We start from the raw sequence: 19,629 nt of genomic DNA on the forward strand, positions 1-19,629 counted from the left end.
AAACATATGTTAACATTGCCAAAGCAAGTGAAGTAGATAATATACAAAAGTGAAATAAACAATAAAAATGAAAGGTAACATTACACTCACAGAAGTTCCAAAAGAGTAAAGACATTTCACATGTCATATTATGTATATATACAGTGTTGTAATGATGTGCAAATGGTTAAAGTACAAAGGAGTAAATAAATAAACATAAATATGGGTTGTATTTACAATGGTGTTTGATCTTCACTGGTTGCCCTTTTCTTGTGGCAACAGGTCACAAATATTGCTGGTGTGATGGCACACTGTGGTATTTCACCCAGTAGATATGGGAGTTTATCAAAATTGGGTTTGTTTTCAAATTATTTTATTTATTTTATTTCACCTTTATTTAGCCAGGTGGGCAAGTTGAGAACAAGTTCTCATTTACAACTGCGACCTGGCCAAGATAAAGCAAAGCAGTTCGACACATACAACAACACAGAGTTACACATGGAATAAACAAAACATAGTCAATAATACAGTTGAAGAAAATATATATACAGTGTGTGCAAATGAGATAAGAAAAGGGAGTTAAGGCAATAAATAGGCCATGGTGGCGAAGTAATTACAATATACCAATTAGACACTAGAGTGATTGATGTGCAGAAGATGAATGTGCAAGTAGAGATACAGGGGTGCAATGGAGCAAGATAAGTAAATAAATACAGTATGGGGATGGGGTAGTTGGATGGGCTAGATGGGCTATGTACAGGTACAGTGATCTGTGAGCTGCTAAGACAGCTGGTGCTTAAAGCTAGTGAGGGAGGTAAGAGTCTAGAATAGAGATATATACCTGCTGGAGCATGTGCTATAGGTAGGTGCTGCTATGGTGACCAATGAGCTGAGATAAGGCGGGGCCTTACCTATCAGAGACTTGTAGATGACCTGAAGCCAGTGGGTTTGGCAATGAGTATGAAGCAAGGGCCAGCCAACGAGAGCATACAGGTCGCAGTTTTGGGTTAGTATATGGGGCTTTAGTGACAAAACGGATAGCACTGTGATAGATTGCATCCAATTTGATGAGTAGAGTGTTGGGGGCTATTTTGTAAATGACAGGATCGGTAGGATGTTCAGTTTTACAAGGGTACGTTTGGTAGCATGAGTGAAGGATGCTTTGTTGCGAAATAGGAAGCCGATTCTAGATTTAATTTTGGATTGGAGATGCTTAATGTGAGTCTGGAAGGAGAGTTTACAGTCTAACCAGACACCTAGGTATTTGTAGTTGTCCACATATTCTAGGTCAGAGCCGTCCAGAGTAGTGATGCTGGGCGGGCGGGCAGGTGTGGGCAGCGATCGGTTGAAGAGCATGCATTTAGTTTTACTTGTATTTAAGAGCAGTTGGAGGCCCCGGAAGGAGTGTTGTATGGCATTGAAGCTCCTCTGGAGGTTAGTTAACACAGTGCCCAAATAATGGCCAGAAGTATACAGAATGGTGTCATCTGCGTAGAGGTGGATCAGAGAATCACCAGCAGCAAGAGCGACATCATTGATGTATACAGAGAAGAGAGTCGGCCCGAGAATTGAACCCTGTGGCACCCCTATAGAGACTGCCAGAGGTCCGGACAACAGGCCCTCCGATTTGAAACACTGAACTCTGTCAGAGAAGTAGTGAGAAGTAGAGAAGTAGTGACCCAGGCGAGGCAGTCATTTGAGAAACCAAGGCTGTTTAGTCTACCGATAAGAATGTGGTGATTGACAGAGTCGAAAGTGTTGGCCAGGTCGATGAATACGGCTGCACAGTAATGTCTCTTATCGATGGCAGTTATGATATCGTTTAGGACCTTGAGCATGGCTGAGGTGCACCCATGACCAGCTCTGAAACCAGATTGCATAGTGGAGAAGGTACGGTGGGATTCGAAATGGTCGGTAATCTGTTTGTTAACTTGGCTTTCGAAGACCTTAGAAAGGCAGGGTAGGATAGATATAGGTCTGTAGCAGTTTGGGTCTAGAGTGTCTCCCCCTTTGAAGAGGGGGATGACCGCGGCAGCTTTCCAATCTTTGGGAATCTCAGACGATACGAAAGAGAGGTTGAACAGGCTAGTAATAGGGGTTGCAACAATTTCGGCAGATCATTTTAGAAAGAGAGGGTCCAGATTGTCTAGCCCGGCTGATTTGTAGGGGTCCAGATTTTGCAGCTCTTTCAGAACATCAGCTATCTGGATTTGGGTGAAAGAGAAATGGTGGGGGCTTGGGTGGGTTGCTGTGGAGGGTGCAGGGCAGTTGACCGGGGTAGGGGTAGCCAGGTGGAAAGCATGGCCAGCCGTAGAGAAATGCTTATTGAAATTCTCAATTATAGTGGATTTATCGGTAGTGACAGTGTTTCCTAGCCTCAGTGCAGTAGGCAGCTGGGAGGAGGTGCTCTTATTCTCCATGGACTTCGTTGTGGATCTGTGTAATCAGGGAAATATGGGTCTCTCACTCCCCCCTTATTTTTTCTCACTCTTTCTTTCTCTCTGTCTGTCTCTCTCTCACTCCCTCACTCTCTCTTTCTCTGTATTTCTCTCTGTCTTTCTCTCTCTCCCCCTCTCTCTCTCTCTTTCTCTCTCTTTCTCTTTCTTTCTCTCTCTTTTTCTCTCTCTCCTTCTCTCTCTCTGTCTCTCTCTCTCTCTCTTCTTTCTTTCTCTATCTCTGTCTTTCTCTCTCTCCCTCTCTCTTTCTTTCTCTATCTCTGTCTTTCTCTCTCTCCCTCTCTCTCTTTCTGTCTCTCTTTCTGTCTCTCTTTCTGTCTCTCTTTCTTTCTTTCTTTCTTTCTTTCTTTCTTTCTTTCTTTCTTTCTTTCTTTCTTTCTTTCTTTCTTTCTTTCTTTCTTTCTTTCTTTCTTTGTCTTTCTCTTTCTGACTCTCACACTCTCTTTCTCTCTCTCTGTCTATCTTTCTCTGTCTTTCTGCATTGACTTTCTCTCTATGTGGTTTCCAGCAGGATGTCTCAGTGGTGTCAGTCAGTTGTTTCACATACTCTATAATTGCTCTTCAAGTTGCCCATTTTAGCAGCAGTAGACCACTATTTTCATGAGGCAGCTTGATATCTACATATATATTCAACTGAAATCTGTGAAAAACCACAATGAACTTTCTATTGGGTCATTTGACCTAGACTTTTGAAGTACTTTGCCCCACACACACATGACAGTTTTAAGTGTGATGTAAAGTATCATCATCATCATCTGGGACAAGAAGAATGAGTTTCCTCATATTTATATCATGGGAGGGCTTTTATCTGTCCATACATTGGAGAATAAAATGTATATGAGATATTGCTGGCTAAGCAAAGACTATTATCATTGTTTCTGTAGATGTTTCTCTGTGTTATGAAGTGACTGTGTGGTGGTCATAGAAGCCCTCGAGGATGACAGGGTCATAAAATGTGGCCAACAAGGTCACAACTACTGTATGACTCCCATGGACCACAATGGCAAGAACAACAGATGAAGTAAAGTGATCCATTGATGCTTGTGGTTATGTCTTATACGTTCAGGTGGACAAGCCCTCAGGTGGACGGCTGTAGTACATAGTATTGTAGACATTTTAAACTGAGGCCTAATAAAGGATAAATCCACACTAGTCACATTCAGTTTCAAAAACAAAAATAAACATATTCAAACGTGGAATGTGATAAAGTTGTGCAACACATGTTCAAGCTGTACAACAACATGAATGCACAGTGTTTGTTGCATTCATGACCTACTGGCCAACCAATCAAATTTGAACATCCAGATCAGACGGTACCGGAGATCAACCAATGAAAGAAAAAACAAGTGTCACGGTTGTCGTATGGTAAAGCGGACCAAGACACAGCGGGGAAATGTGCACTCATCTTCTTTTTATTTAAACGGACAAAGAAGGTAAACCAAAATAAATACGTACACAACAAGAACACAACTACTAATAACAGCCCGCTAAGGCAACAAAGCTATACCTAGCACAATCTCCCACAAATACTAAAACAAACGCATACCTATTTATAGAACCCTCAATCAGAGGCAACGAGAAAACACCTGCCTCCAATTGAGGGTTCAACCCCCAATTAACTAAACATAGTAGTACAAATAACTAGACTGAACATAGAAATACATCAACATAGAATAGTGCCCAAAACCCGGAATACTAAATCAAACACCCTACAACTAACACAACCAGCCCGAACCACATAAAACAAATACCCCCTGCCACGTCCTGACCAAACTACAATAACAAATAACCCCTATTACTGGTCAGGACGTGACAACAAGTTTCCTTTCTCTTCTGTTCTGTAGAGAGATTGCATTTCACACAGGTCAATATCATCACTTGAAGGAACAAGCAAGATGGACCAACTCTTCATCTTTCTTTTCATCTGGAAAGCTTGCAAGTAACATCTAGCTCAATATACTAATCTTATAACTGTTAAACATACATTACAGGTTCTTACTATATTTGGTACATGTGTTTCCAACATGGTCCATTTATTATTTAAATTCAGGTACATCTAAAACACAAATAATTGTTCAGCGTGTTTCATTCCAGAAGGAGGCAATGTGGCTATTGATTGCCACATGACCAGTGAGAACATCAACTACATGATGTGGTACAAACTCACCACTGGCATGGTGCTTCAATACATTTCTACATTTTCCAAGTACCAGAGTGATGTACAATTCCACAATGAATTCAATGATGGGCGATTCTCTGTGTTGGCTGGCAAAAACACATTTCACCTCAACGTTTCTGACACAAAACAAGAGGACATTGGGAACTACTTTACATACAGTATGTCCTCTGAATATTTGTAATTCGTTATTTTATCTGTTATTTAACTTTGTTATCAGGCACAACTTTAAAGAGAAAGACTGTTATACAGCAACCTGTGTCGAAGTCAGTCCAACCAGGAGACTCTGTGACTCTGAACTGTACAATACACACTGAGACCTGTGTAGGAGAACACAGTGTCTATTGGTTCAGACATGGCTCAGGATAATCCTGTTCAGGAATTATTTACACCCATGGAGACAGGAGTGATCAGTGTGAGAAGAGCCCTGAGGCTGGGTCTCCTACACAGAGCTGGGTCTACAATCTCTCCAAGAGGAACCTCAGCCTCTCTGATGCTGGGACTTACTAATGTGATGTGGCCTCATGTGGGAAGATACTGTTTGGGAACTGGACCAAGCTGGACATTCAAGGTAATTTCACTTAGTTTTTAATGGAAAACATGTTTAGATTTGGTATGTCATTTTAGGCGAACATTTAAAAAAAAATGGGGCGGATCCTTAAGAAGTTAATTAAAAACATGTTTGTGTCATGTTACCTGAAGAAATGATTATTACTATATTCATTTACTCTTGTATTGCTAGATAATGAGCATAATAAATCATGTAATTCTTTGGTTTCAGAGTATGATTTCCCCCTGACTCCCACTGCTCTTGTGCTGGTCATATCAAACATTGTGGTTGTGATTGTCATCATTCTATTGACATGTTGGATATGCAAGGAAAGGACCAGAGGACCTGAAGGTAGAGTCAGGCTTACTATTGTTTTGCATGTTTCCTGCATATGACTAGTTACACTAATATACTTGCTGTTGTTTTGCATGTTTCCTGCCTATGACTAGTTACACTAATATACTTGCTGTTGTTTTGCATGTGTCCTGCATATGACTAGTTACAGTAATATACTTGCTGTTGTGGAATTTTTCATTGACTATCATTTTTTACTATGTCCAAACCATATTGATTGTTTCAGCGAGATAGCTTGTATATGTAATACGTTTTCCTTCTTGTTTTTAATTTGAAGATGAAACCCCACCAGTCAATCAGGAAAACTCTTTGTTGTATCACGTTTTTCTCCATCTCAAAAGGGTTTGTCTAGGAGATGTGACCAGTATAATGTCTTGTTATGGCTCCACCTCTCTCACACAGAACCAAGACAGTGACGTGGTAAACTATGCAGCTGTGAGTTTCACCACCAAGAAAAGCTCCTCCTCCAGAAGAGAGAGAGCCCAGACCAGCAGAGAGGATGCAGAGTACTCTGAGGTCAGGTACCTTCAGCAGGAGAGAGATATGGGAAGAACCTCACCACATTGAACTGAAACCACATCCATATACATTAGAGATAACTTTGAAGGCCTTGTGATGACTGGTAAAATAACTGCTTTTTGGACGTAAATAATAGCTAAATAAAATAGGAAATAGCTCTACTTGTAACCTAGAGAAGCAATTTGTATTAGAATATTCGATGAGTAGGCTTTCATTGTTTCTCTAAAGAATTAAATATGCTAATTGAATAAAGGTGTCTGATCAGAAATCACTGCTTCCTTATGGAGTTTGTTATTACACCCTAGTGTATTTTCATCATGTTATATGTTACGTTTAGGTATATTAAAATGTTAAACAAATTACCCTCTAGGTGAACTGTGAAGTCAAAGTAAAAACAGGGTAGTCCCTAAGTAGGTTTGAGTTTCCTTACTCACAACATGGGTCTGATCCCAACATCATATTTTCAGGTTGTATTGTCTTGTTTCCATTCTTGCAAAATTACACTGATTCAAACTTCATAGAAAGACTGTTCCTGTTCCACATATGACCTACTCGGCAGCCAATCAGATGTTGAGCTGAACATACAAATCTGACAGACCAATCAGACGCCACCTAGATCTGACCAATCAGACATAAGATATGTGAGTCTGTGACTTGTTAAGTACAGGATGCACTTAACAAATCACCCCTGCTCCAGAAAAGCTAGAGGTGAGGACAAGATGGTTGAGCTCTTGGTCTTTCTTCTTCTCTGCAACTCTTGTAAGTGACACATTTCCCAAGATAGTCTACTTTCCATCTGTGTTCAATAATATGTGTTTGCTATACAGTCTTTTTCTCAATGGAAATACCTAATTTTGTTTCAGATGTGACCAAATCATCTGAGATTTCTCAGCCTGCTCCATTCCTTGCAGCAAAGTTGGGGGACAACGTGACAGTTGAATGCCATGTAACCAGTAATGTTGATCACATGGTGTGGTACAAGATGACCACTGGCAAGAAACTCCAGTGTGTGGCAAAGGCAGAGATCTTTTACAAACATGTACATTATTTAGGTAACTTTAGAAACGGGCGTTTTGGTGTATTGATAGAAAAAAGAAAATGTCACCTAACTATATCTGCTACGAAGCCAGAGGACATTGGAATATACTACTGTGGACTTCTGCGCTTAAACTTTGTAGAGTTTGGACCTGGAACTGCCTTGATGGTTAAAGGTAATGATAACACAGTATTTACAACGAGTACGTTTACATGTACACTAATAAACTGATTATGGCAGAAGCCTGAGTACGGTGTTAGTCATGTAAACACCTTACTCTGCTTATCTTAATCGGCGTAAGGTCGCGATCGTAGTAAGCATACGCCGATTAAAACACCTGGTTATCTGAGAAATCTGTAGAATTATGAGGACATGTCATCACCTTAATTGGCGTTCCAGTGGTTTATTTGATCTGTACATGTGCTAGCACCAGTCGAGCAAGTCTAGCCCTTTAGCATGAGGAAAGTCAGTTCGGAACAACTGAACGTATGCGTCTTAAAAGTCGTTTTCACATAGCTACAAACTTTGTATGTCCTAACTCAGAATGAAATATCCTCTCCAAAATGAACATGCTCCCTCTGGTATACATTTGATTTTGATTGCCAATTTTCTGCAGCCTGATTTCAGATGTGTCCATGTAAACAGGATTATTAGGAAAATCGTTTTTTTCTTGCAAAGCATATAAACATTTTAATCTAACTACTATATTACTCTGACAATCCACAATAATCACATCATTGTGTGCATTTGACCATAGTATTAGGTGAATCAGTTGTAAGAGGAAAACAAATGCCGGTAAATTAAAACAAATTTATTTGTGGATGTAATATTGAATAATGAATTATTAATTTCAAAGGTGCTCAGTTGAACAGTGATACTGTTGTACAGCAGCCTGTGTCTGAGTCAGTCCAGCCAGGAGACTCTGTGACTCTGAACTGTACAATACACACTAAGACCTGTGTAGGAGAACACAGTGTCTATTGGTTCAGACATGGCTCAGGAGAATCCCATCCAGGAATAATTTACACCCATGGAGACAGGAGTGATCAGTGTGAGCAGAGCTTTGAGGCTGGGTCTCCTACACAGAGCTGTGTCTACAACCTCCCCAAGAGGAACCTCAGCCTCTCTGATGCTGGGACTTACTACTGTGCTGTGACCTCATGTGGGGAGATACTGTTTGGGAACGGGACCAAGATGGATATTGAAGGTAATTCCCATTTAATTTGTAAATGAACACAATGATATATTCATAAGAATTAACCTAAAAAAAAGTACATACTTTTGTCACAACAAGATAGAGCTGTACCACCATTAGATTATTGGTGCATTATTTTATTGTTTGATGGTCTTACTACTTAGGGTTAATTAATACAAAATACCAGTACATTCTCCACAGTTCCAGAGCATGATTCTCCATTTGATCTGAGTCCTACTGTTCTGACCTTGGTCGTCTCCAACATCGTTCTGGGGATAGTGACCTTTCTACTTGTCTGGGCTCTGTGCAAGACTCTGAACAGAGATAGCAGAGGTATTACTTTATATCAAGTCTAATGTTTCATGTCAATAAATGTACATTCTGCAAATATCAATTCAATTTCCAACTTATAAGCCTAGTTAACTAACTACATGAGGTTAAACAGAAAAATGTATTGTCTTCAAATTAATTGCTGTCATTCCTCTATTTCAAACTTTCAAGGGAGGACAGATGTCCCAAAGTCCTTTGGCAGTCAGGTAATTTTGTCAATATGTATAAATACAGTATATTTTCAGTTTTTACTAGAGTGCTTCTTTACAACTGCTATTTAACTTTCCTTACAGCTAGTATTCAGTTTTGTGTGCTTTTTATGTTATTAAGCTTTTTTGGAAGTAATACGTCACTGTACTAGATGTAGCCTACTGATCTTTGTGATCGCTGTTCATTTTTCCATGAAACTTCTGTCTCTGTTACACTGACTGTCAGGTCATTGTAGTGGGTGTAACGTCTGATCAGTCATGTCTTTTGTAGAGTGTTTTCTTCCACAGGAGAATAGAAACATTATATAGTAGATCATGCTATCATCATAATGGTTTTCCTCATGGCTCCACCCCCCTCAGAATCAAGACAGTGACGTGTTGAACTACGCAGCTGTGAGTTTCACCCCCAAGAACAACTCCTCCTCCTCTAGAAGAGTGAGAGAGAAGACCAGCAGAGAGGATGCAGTGTACTCTGATGTCAGGCACCTTCAGCAGCAGTGAAATATATCACCACTGTCACAAAGACACCAAGAACTATTGGTAGCCTAATAAAACTGCTTTTGGTAACTGACATTAGTATGGCATTTTACACACAACAAAGAAACTGTAATTTGAACATTGTCTATATGTCAGATTTATATAATGATCCTGTAATGCCTTAAATAGCCATCACTTTTGACAGCTTGTAAGTAATCATCTAATAGAGAATCCTATTTTTGTTGTATGACTGTCTGTTTTTAACATAATAAACCATTAATTTATTCACACTGTACATGTCTTTATACACGCTGTCTACAGAACATCTCTGCGACCACATATACAAATATTTAGGAGAGACCTGGTACTTGCACACCATGAGAATATCTCTGACTACACATACTGCATAGATATACATATATATTATTTACAATAAATGCTCTCTTTGTAAGAAGTGCGGTGTCTGCTCACCCACCTACCAGGAAAGGTGTGATTTGATATATCTCCCACCAATCAGAGAAAATAGACTTTCTGCTCTCTAACTGTCAGGCAAGAAGCCTTCTCCATGGTAGACTCAGTGCTATCCTGGATATGGCTGAAACACACCGGGACATTGTGCAATTCCAGAGAGATTTTCCAAATACATCTCGTTTTGAGCTACATAAGGATAATTAGAGTTTTAATTTGACCCTATGGAATGTTTCCCATACTGATGTTGGATAATATCATTGTAGAATATTCTGGTATAATTAATACTATTTTGGAGATGGTGTGTATCTTGTGATTCAAGGTCAGTGAAGAAACAGAAAGTTTAGTAGAAAACTATGTTTCTAATTTGAATTTCAGATTTTCTTCCATCAGAATGTCTAAATGTTGTGTGGTTCTCTTTAGCCAATGAAGGAACTCAAGTGAACGGAACCAAGCTGGACAATGAGGGTAAGACGGTGTAAGAGCTGATAAAAAACGATGCACACATTTTATACAATAAGAAAATTACGTATTCTCCTCACACGGGGTGTGATAGAAAAAATGTATATTTACCTGATTTGTTTGATATTAATAGTTAAGGATTATATACTTAACAAATAGTAGGACATTTCTGTTCTGTTTAATTCTGTGTATCTGTAAAGAGATGGTTTCCACTCTAGCTTCCTGCAGTTAGTCTGGGCGTATGGTCACGTTAATGGGTTTTGCTAGAGATAGCTTGAGCTGACAATGACTTGCTGATAAAAACCTAAAGCTGGCATTCCATAGACAAGATGTGGTATGTGTGACCCTAGATAGAGATAGCCTGGAAGAGTTCAGAACGATCTCTCGTTGCCTCATCTTCCTGGTGTAACAGTTTAGCTTCTGTCCCTCTCATCGCCCCTACCTGGGCTCAAACCAGGGACCCTCTGCACACATCAACAGCTGCCTCCCACGAAGCATCATTGCCCATCGCTCCAGAAATGCCACGGCCCTTGCAGAGCAACAACTACTTCAAGGTCTCAGAGCGAGTGACGTCACCGATTGAAACGCTATTATCGCGCACCCCGCCAACTAGCTAGCCATTTCACACCGGTTACACTGGCATCTGGGAAACTAAGCCGGTTTTGGGGTAAAACAACATCCCGTGCAGATAACCAGGAGATGGACCAAGGTGGCTTATGGGAGGGGTGGAACCAGCCCTGACTCAGCATTTTAGGTCCTATATAAGATCTGTTTGTTTTATTATCGGTTACGCTCTGGGCCCAAAAGTCAAGACTGTTGTGTTGACTAGTCTCATTATTGCAATAATTCATCGATATTGAAAAAATATGATTGTTTGAAGAAACGACAAAGTCTCTCTCACTTGATTAGAATATTCCACAACAGGGGCACCAAATGTAGCTACAGTTATTATAATTTATATGTTGGGGATATTCTGGTCTGAAACCTTAAGAATTCCCTCCTTTCAAATGTATGTATGTATTATTCTCAAGAGAATCAACACGGATTTATGAACAACATAACATTATTATCCTGATAGCAACACACACTTTCTTGTGAAGGAGAGCTCTGGATATCTTGTGAAGGAGAGCTCTGGATAAATGTGTGCTATCGTTTGACTTTCTTATACTTTATACAAAATATATTATATATGAATGTAATATATCAATGTCATTAATTAATATTACACCAAACAAGAATACACAAAAAATATATGTTTTGTTATTTATTAGGGGAGAGCATGGACACTTCACCCACAGTCCAAGTGAGGAATTTGGCATTATATTTTGCCTGACATTATACTGCTCCACATTCATATAGGTTTCTGGAGTAATTTCGTAATTGTGGATGAAGTACTGTCGTGGAAAGGGTAGAGAAGCCCCACCAACAGCTGTCTATAGGCAATTCTGGGAATTGTCTATGTGGTCTGGCACCACTATGGTCTGGGACCACTGTAGGCTGCGACTACTGTAGTATGGGACAATTGAGTGTGTTTGGGAATAGTATTAACCTGTTAGGGCTAGGGGGCAGTATTGACACGGCTGGATAAAAAACGTACCCGATTTAATCTGGTTACTACTCCTGCCCAGTAACTAGAATATGCATATAATTATTGGCTTTGGATAGAAAACACCCTAAAGTTTCTAAAACTGTTTGAATGGTGTCTGTGAGTATAACAGAACTCCTATGGCAAGCCAAAACCTGAGAAGATTTCAAGCAGGAAGTGGCCTGTCTGAGAAGTAGTGTTTCATCTTGGCTCTTTTTATTGAAGACTCAGGATCTGTGCAATAACGTGACACTTCCTACGTCTTCCATAGGGTCTCAGAGCCCAGGAAAAAGATGAACGATATCGAGGCAGGCTCTGGCTGAAACACTTTATCGCTTTTGGCAAGTGGCCACTCAGAGTACTATGGGCTTAGGCGCGTGCCCGCTTCGACCGAATGCTTTCTTTTCCTTTGTCTGTTTATCTAAACGCAGATTCCCGGTCGGAATATTATCGCTTTTTTATGAGAAAAATGGCATAAAAATGGATTTTAAACAGCAGTTGACATGCTTCGAAGTACGGTAATGGAATATTTAGAATTCTTTTGTCACGAATTGCGCCATGCTCGTCACCCTTATTTAGCCTTTAGGATAGTGTCTAGAACGCACGAACAAAACGCCGCTGTTTGGATATAACGATGGATTATTTTGGACCAAACCAACATTTGTTATTGAAGTAGAAGTCCTGGGAGTGCATTCTGACGAAGACAACAAAGGTAATAACATTTTTCTTATAGTAAATCTGACTTTGATGAGTGCTAAACTTGCTGGGTGTCTAAATAGCTAGCCCTGTGATGCCGGGCTATCTACTGAGAATATTGAAAAATGTGCTTTCACCGAAAAGCTATTTTAAAATCGGACATATCGAGTGCATAGAGGAGTTCTGTATCTATAATTCTTTAAATAATTGTTATGCATTTTGTGAACGTTTATCGTGAGTAATTTAGTAAATTCACCGGCAGTGTTCGGTGGGAATGCTAGTCACATGCTAGTCACATGCTAATGTAAAAAGCTGGTTTTTGATATAAATATGAACTTGATTGAACAAAACATGCATGTATTGTATAACATAATGTCCTAGGGTTGTCATCTGATGAAGATCATCAAAGGTTAGTGCTACATTTAGCTGTGGTTTGGGTTTATGTGACATTATATGCTAGCTTGAAAAATGGGTGTCTGATTATTTCTGGCTCGGTACTCTGCTGACATAATCTAATGTTTTGCTTTCGTTGTAAAGCCTTTTTGAAATCGGACAGTGTGGTTAGATTAACGAGAGTCTTATCTTTAAAATGGTGTAAAATAGTCATATTTTTGAAAAATTGAAGTAATATCATATCTAAGGTATTTGAATAACACGCCACAGGATTCAACTGGCTGTTGAGTAGGTGGGACGCAAGCGTCCCACCTAGCCCATAGAGGTTAAGTGAATGTGGATGTGAGAGCTCCTGACAGACGTGTACTACTTGGTGCATCACGTTTCTTGGAACCTCTCCATCTTGCTGATAATAAAGAATGATTCATTTAAGTTTGACTTCAGGTGTCTGTCACAATGGGTGGCTTGAGGAAGCAGGAGAGGTGGAGTCAGGCGCAGGAGACAGATGATTCCGGGAATAATACTTTTAATAAATATTTGCACGGAAAATACAAGCATGGAGTGCAGGGTGTGCAAAATTGAAGGCACCACCCTCTACGACAGAAAACTAGGGACACAGCCCAACAATAATTTTGTGGAAAAACACAGACCCTCACAAGCAACATCAGCCCAGACAATAAACAATCCCGCACAACCCACAAACCTAACTAGCTAGCCTAAATACCCCTTCCCACTAACAACTAATACAAAACAGGTGCGTAACTAACCTAGACCTAACTAACAGAATGTGAAACAGAGATCAGTGGCAGCTAGTAGGCCGGCGACAACGACCGCCGAGCGCCGCCCGGCCGAGGATGGTCGCCACCTTCCGTAGGTGTTGTGACAGTGTCCCTGGTGTTGAATTTCCACGACAGTATGTATCTCTCTCGTTATCTCTTCTCCTTTTTTCAGATATGAACATGGACTCAGAAAATGACGCTGCACTGAGCTTCCCAATGAACAGATCACAGCGTGGATGAGGGAGATGGCAGGATGGAGACATTTCCGAGACACTTTGTGTAAGCTCCCATAATGCAATTGCAGTGAAATACTTCCAGTCTTGTTTGAGTATGTTACCATATCATACTGTAACGATTAAATTATGAATTGAAAGTTTGATAAAGTATTATATGCAAATCTGCATCATAAACATGTGTGCATTTTACCTTGACATTGTCAACTAAGCTGACGAGTACTGAAACATTTGACCAGGCAGTAAACCACATTTATGTTTGTAACAGCTGAAGGACTGAGAAACTGAATCATTGACTTGATCTTTTTCCTGACAAGGTAGATGATGAAGAAGATGACAGCAAAGGAGAATTTCAGTTCGTATGATGGAGAGGAGGACAAGGATCCTCATATCTGCTTCAGTTGCCACTTGAATGTGTGCACCTAAAATAATTTAACCTTTTATATTTCCACATTTTTATAAATGTATATAATACAGTATTGGCTAATACAGTACAATAACTAAGGTTCATGTTTGTATATTGTTAATAAACAACCATATTGTATTTACCATGAATATTCAGCTTGGTCCCGTCCATATTTACATACAGCACAGTACTATATCACCATGTTTAATGGCCTGGCATCTGAATTGGTCAGCCCAAAACTGGTTACACTCTTCCTTGTAGCAAAGCAAAATTGTTAAACTCTCCAAAGAACGTTGCAGTGTTGGAGTGAGCATACAGAGATTAGATCAACACTGGAAGTTGCCCCATTATCACTTTGAACCAGTTGAAGTAGTTGCCAAGTTTCCCAGTGATAAAGCATTCCAAATTAACTGTGTCTCCAGCGAAAAGGTCTTTCAAATATCAGACCTAGCAAAAGCAAGAAACAAACCATAAAAAGATACATGTTTTGATTAATCAAAGACATCAATCTCTATTTCAGTAGTAAGTTTGCATCATTACAGCTGGCTCTACATACTGCAAATAACTGAGAGATGGCCAGACAGTGTTTTGTCATTGTCCTCCTCTGTAGATAGATACCCATTGTGTGTATAACAGTGGAGGCTCTTCAGAGGAGGAAGAAGAGGACCATACTCCTCAGTGAAATTCATAAAAACTAGTCCTTCTGTCTGACAGATGAGAATGGAATGATGGTCCCCAGGCCTGATTGGCTGTTCTGAGACCAGCAGAGAGAAGGAAGAGGACAGCCAACCGTATCATCTGTTCTACTTCTAACAGCGAACTCTGACGTTACAGTGGGGGAAAAAAGTATTTGATCCCCTGCTGATTTTGTACGTTTGCCCACTGACAAAGAAAGGATCAGTCTATAATTTTAATAGTAGGTTTATTTGAACAGTGAGAGACAGAATAACAACAAAAATATCCAGAAAAACGCATATCAAAAATGTTATAAATTGATTTGCTGTCTCTTTGATCTCATTGTGATCTCAGCGTGAATGAAGAGGTGTTCTCTGATTCATAACCAGACAGAGCAGAATAGATCTAGACACAGAATGTCCAGAACCTTCCTACAAGCTCTACTACTCTATGGATTGAGTAAGTAAGCTACTGTTAAATCTATCATGGAGACAGAGTAAGACTTACTGCATTCATCAAGTATAACCAGAATGTTCAGTGCAGCACTTCTTCCTCATTTCTAACATGTACATGTGATATCACCGATTACAGTCATTAATGTTGGACTTTGTTCTATCTGTTTCAGGTTTGGTCTCTGTTTTGGTTTCTCAGTCTCAGACTATGGAGGTCCGTACTTGGGATAACATCACCTTGCAGTGCTCCAATGTTACAACGGCTGTGGGACACACAGCATGGTTCAAGCAAGTCAACGGATCAGAGCCTGTGTGTATCTCGTCTATGTTCGGCTTTAACTCAACACCTGATCTCCACAATGGTTTTCAAAGGAGCCATTCTGAAATGTTCAGCAACAACACCACTATCTTTCTCAAAATCACTAAATTGGAAATAGCTGACCGTGGCCTGTATTTCTGTGGATTGTATCCACATAGCCACAAGCAACAGTTCCAAAAATTCAAGGTACTTTTTCAACTATTTATATGGCTAATCAGGAGTTATCATGAAACAAAGGCAAAACATTGCTAGACATATATTTTATCATTATAATTATTTATTCTCACAAATCTCGATGTTGAAGAAATACCAGTCATCTAAAGAAAGTGAGTATCTCTATCTTTCTCATGTAAAGTGCTTTCAGAAAGTATTCATACCCCTTGACTTATTCAGCACTTGTGTTACAGCCTGAATTCAAAATGAATAAAATGTTCTCACACATCTACACACAATGCCAGATAAAGACAAAGTGAAAACATGTTTTTACATAAGTTCATACCATTTCATATGATATCCTGTTGGGGGTAGGGGGCAGTATTGACACGGCTGGATAAAAAACGTACCCGATTTAATCTGGTTACTACTCCTGCCCAGTAACTAGAATATGCAAATAATTATTGGCTTTGGATAGAAAACACTCCAAAGTTTCTAAAACTGTTTGAATGGTGTCTGTGAGTATAACAGAACTCAAATGGCAGGTCAAAACCTGAGAGATTCCTTTACAGGAAGTGGCCTGTCTGACCATTTATTGGCTTTCTTTGACATCTCTTTCCAAAACTTAGGATCTCTGCGGTAACGTGACACTTCCCACGGCTCCAATAGGCTCTCAGAGCCCGGGAAAAACCTGAATGTCGTCATCCCAGCCCCAGGCTGAAACACATTATCGCCTTTCTCAAGTGGCCGATCAAGGGACAGTGGGCTTAGGCGCGTGCACTGGCCGCCCCCGTCTTTCTGTTTTTTCCTCTGTTTACCGAAAAGGAGATTCCCGGTCGGAATATTATCGCTTTTTTACGAGATAAATTGCATAACAATTGATTTTAAACAGCGGTTGACATGCTTCGAAGTACGGTAATGGAATATTTAGAATTTTTTTGTCACGAATTGCGCCATGCTCATAACCCTGATTTACCATTTCGGATAGTGTCTGGAACGCACGAACAAAACGCCGCTATTTGGATATAACGATGGATTATTTGGGACCAAACCAACATTTGTTATTGAAGTAGAAGTCCTGGGAGTGCATTCTGACGAAGACAACAAAGGTAATAACATTTTTTGTTATAGTAAATCAGATTTTGGTGAAGGCTAAACTTGCCGGGTGTCTAAATAGCTAGCCCGTGATGGCTGGGCTATGTACTTAGAATATTGCAAAATGCGCTTTCACCAAAAAGCTATTTTAAAATCGGACATATCGAGTGCATAGAGGAGTTATTTATCTATAATTCTTAAAATAATTGTTATGCTTTTTGTGAACGTTTATCGTGAGTAATTTAGTACATTTTTAGTAAATTCCCCGGAAGTTTGCGGGGGTATGCTAGTTCTGAACGTCACATGCTAATGTAAAAAGCTGTTTTTTGATATAAATATGAACTTGATTGAACAAAACATGCATGTATTGTATAACATAATGTCCTAGGGTTGTCATCTGATGAAGATCATCAAAGGTTAGTGCTGCATTTAGCTGTCTTCTGGGTTTTTGTGACATTATATGCTAGCTTGAAAAATGGGTGTCTGATTATTTCTGGCTGGGTACTCTGCTGACATAATCTAATGTTTTGCTTTCATTGTAAAGCCTTTTTGAAATCGGACAGTGTGGTTAGATTAACGAGAGACTTGTCTTTAAATAGCTGTAAAATAGTCATATGTTTGAGAAATTGAAGTAATAGGATTTTTAAGGTATTTGAAAATCGCGCCACTGGATTACACTGGCTGTTGCGTAGGTGGGACGAATTCGTCCCGCCTAGCCCAGAGAGGATATGTTACGAATTACAATTTGTATTGTATGTTATGAATTTGCAAAACGTAAAATATGTCACAAATTTGCTAAACTTATGATATGTTACGAATTGTAGATCGATGGCTAACATTAGCTAGCTCGCTAACATTAGCTAGTGTTAGGGGTTAGAGTTAAGGTTAGGGTAAAGTTTAGGAGTTAGGTTAATGGCTTAAGGTCAGAGTTAGGGTTCGCGGAAGGGTTAGCTAAAAGTGTTAAGGTTAGGGTTCGGGGAAGGGTTAGCTAACAAGCTAAGTAGTTCCAATGTGGCAAAACAGTTGTAAGTAGTTGAAAAGCTGCTAATATGCTAAAGTTGTCTGTGCTGAGATTTGAACTCGCAACCTTTGGGTTGCTAAACATTTTCATTATACTCCAACCCATCCATCCCAACCTGCCAGGGTGGAATAGTGGTACTCAATGTTTTGTTTTGGATTTGTCCCGAAGGGAATTTCTTTGCCACATGTTTTGAAGTTTTATTTTAGTGCCTTATTGCAAAGAAGATGCATGTTTTATCATATATTATTTCCTTCTGTCATTTAGGTTCGTATTGTGGAGTAACTACAATGTTGTTGATCCAGCCTCAGTTTTCTCCTTTCACAGCCATTCAACTCTGTAACTCATGTTGAAATCCCTCAGCAGTTTCCTATCCTCTCCAGCAACTGAGATAGGAAGGATGCCTGTATCTTTGCCATGACTGGGTGTACTGATACACAATCCAAAGTGTAACTAAGTACTTCACCATGAGCAAAGGGAAATTAAAGTACAGCTTTTTTTTACCCATCGGTGCCCTTCTTTGTGAGGCATGGGAAAACCTCCCTTGTCTCTGTGGTTGAATCTGTGTTTGAAATTCACTGCTTGACTGAGGGACCCTACAGATACTTGTATGGGTGGAATACAGAGATGAGGTAGTCATTAAAAAATTATGTTAATCATTGTGCGCGTGTGTAATTTATTCAAGGTACTCCTCGCACTTTTGTTTTGGGTTTCTACACTGTTTTTTTGTTACCTGTTTGTTTGGTCTTCGTCCCGGTGCCTTTACACGGCACGCCAAAATTTGGACTGAATAAAAAAAACTATTACGCATTCCTGCGCCTGTCTCCCGAATCATTGTTACCAACGTGACCCTCCATGTATCTGTGTTGTGTGTTTTTGTGTCTCGTCTGATCTTGAGGACCAGGATGAGGATGACTATCATTAGAAGGACATCGCCTTACCCACTTCCTGCATTAACATGAATTCATAACCTGCACAGGTGTCACAAAACTCAAAAATAGCGATAAAATAAATCACTTACCTTTGAAGATCTTCATCTTTTGGCAATCCAAAGGGTCCCAGTTACACAATGAATGGTTGTTTTGTTCGATAAAGTCCTTTATATCCCAAAAATGTCCGTTTATTTTTCTGCGTTTGATTCAGAAATCCACCTGTTCCAACTCGCCCAACATGCCTACAAAGGAATCTAAAAAGTTACCTGTAAACTTCGTCCAAACAATTCAAACAACGTTTCTAATCCAACCTCAGGTACCCTAATATGTAAATAATCGATAAAATTTAAGACAGAATACACTGTGTTTAATACCGAAGAAAAAGAACGAGGAGCACGCACTCATTCACGCGCACCAAAAGAGGGATACTTCGAAAGAATTCGAATACTTCTTCATTTTTCAAAAAACAAGCATGAAACAATATCTAAAGACTGTTGACATCTAGAAGCCATAGGAACTGCAATCTGGGTCCTAATTATTAGACTTTCCCATAGAAAAGCATTGAAAAGTCCAATGACCTCAACAACAAAGAAATTCCAGGATGGATTGTCCTCGGGGTTTCGCGTGCCAAATCAGTTCTGTTATACCCACAGACAATATTTTAACAGTTTTAGAAACTTCA

The 19,629-nt window shown here is 39.7% G+C and overlaps 1 protein-coding gene and 1 pseudogene across 1 annotated transcript; one reads left to right on the plus strand and one right to left on the minus strand.

Moving 5' to 3' along the window:
* The window catches only part of LOC123743870 (uncharacterized), a 119,399-nt pseudogene that overhangs the window by 22,278 nt on the left and 77,492 nt on the right, over positions 1 to 19,629 (minus strand).
* LOC106608739 (uncharacterized) lies at positions 6,728 to 9,574 on the plus strand. The gene is made up of 6 exons (XM_014206843.1): positions 6,728 to 6,793; positions 6,898 to 7,245; positions 7,927 to 8,277; positions 8,467 to 8,598; positions 8,767 to 8,801; positions 9,165 to 9,574. The coding sequence occupies exons 1-6, from the start codon at positions 6,754 to 6,756 to the stop codon at positions 9,303 to 9,305; spliced, it is 1,047 nt and encodes a 348-aa protein (XP_014062318.1). The 5' UTR covers positions 6,728 to 6,753; the 3' UTR covers positions 9,306 to 9,574.

Source organism: Salmo salar, chromosome ssa07 (genome assembly GCF_905237065.1).
Source record: "Salmo salar chromosome ssa07, Ssal_v3.1, whole genome shotgun sequence".
In the NCBI taxonomy this organism is placed as follows: domain Eukaryota; kingdom Metazoa; phylum Chordata; class Actinopteri; order Salmoniformes; family Salmonidae; genus Salmo; species Salmo salar.

What these genes read in the sequence shown, in the direction of transcription:
- LOC106608739 (XM_014206843.1), top strand. Translation starts at nt 6,754, where the DNA reads ATGGTTGAGCTCTTGGTCTTTCTTCTTCTCTGCAACTCTT. An exon ending in TCTGAACAGAGATAGCAGAG is followed by an intron (nt 8,599 to 8,766) that starts GTATTACTTTAT and finishes CAAACTTTCAAG; the next exon opens with GGAGGACAGATGTCCCAAAG. An exon ending in CAAAGTCCTTTGGCAGTCAG is followed by an intron (nt 8,802 to 9,164) that starts GTAATTTTGTCA and finishes CACCCCCCTCAG; the next exon opens with AATCAAGACAGTGACGTGTT.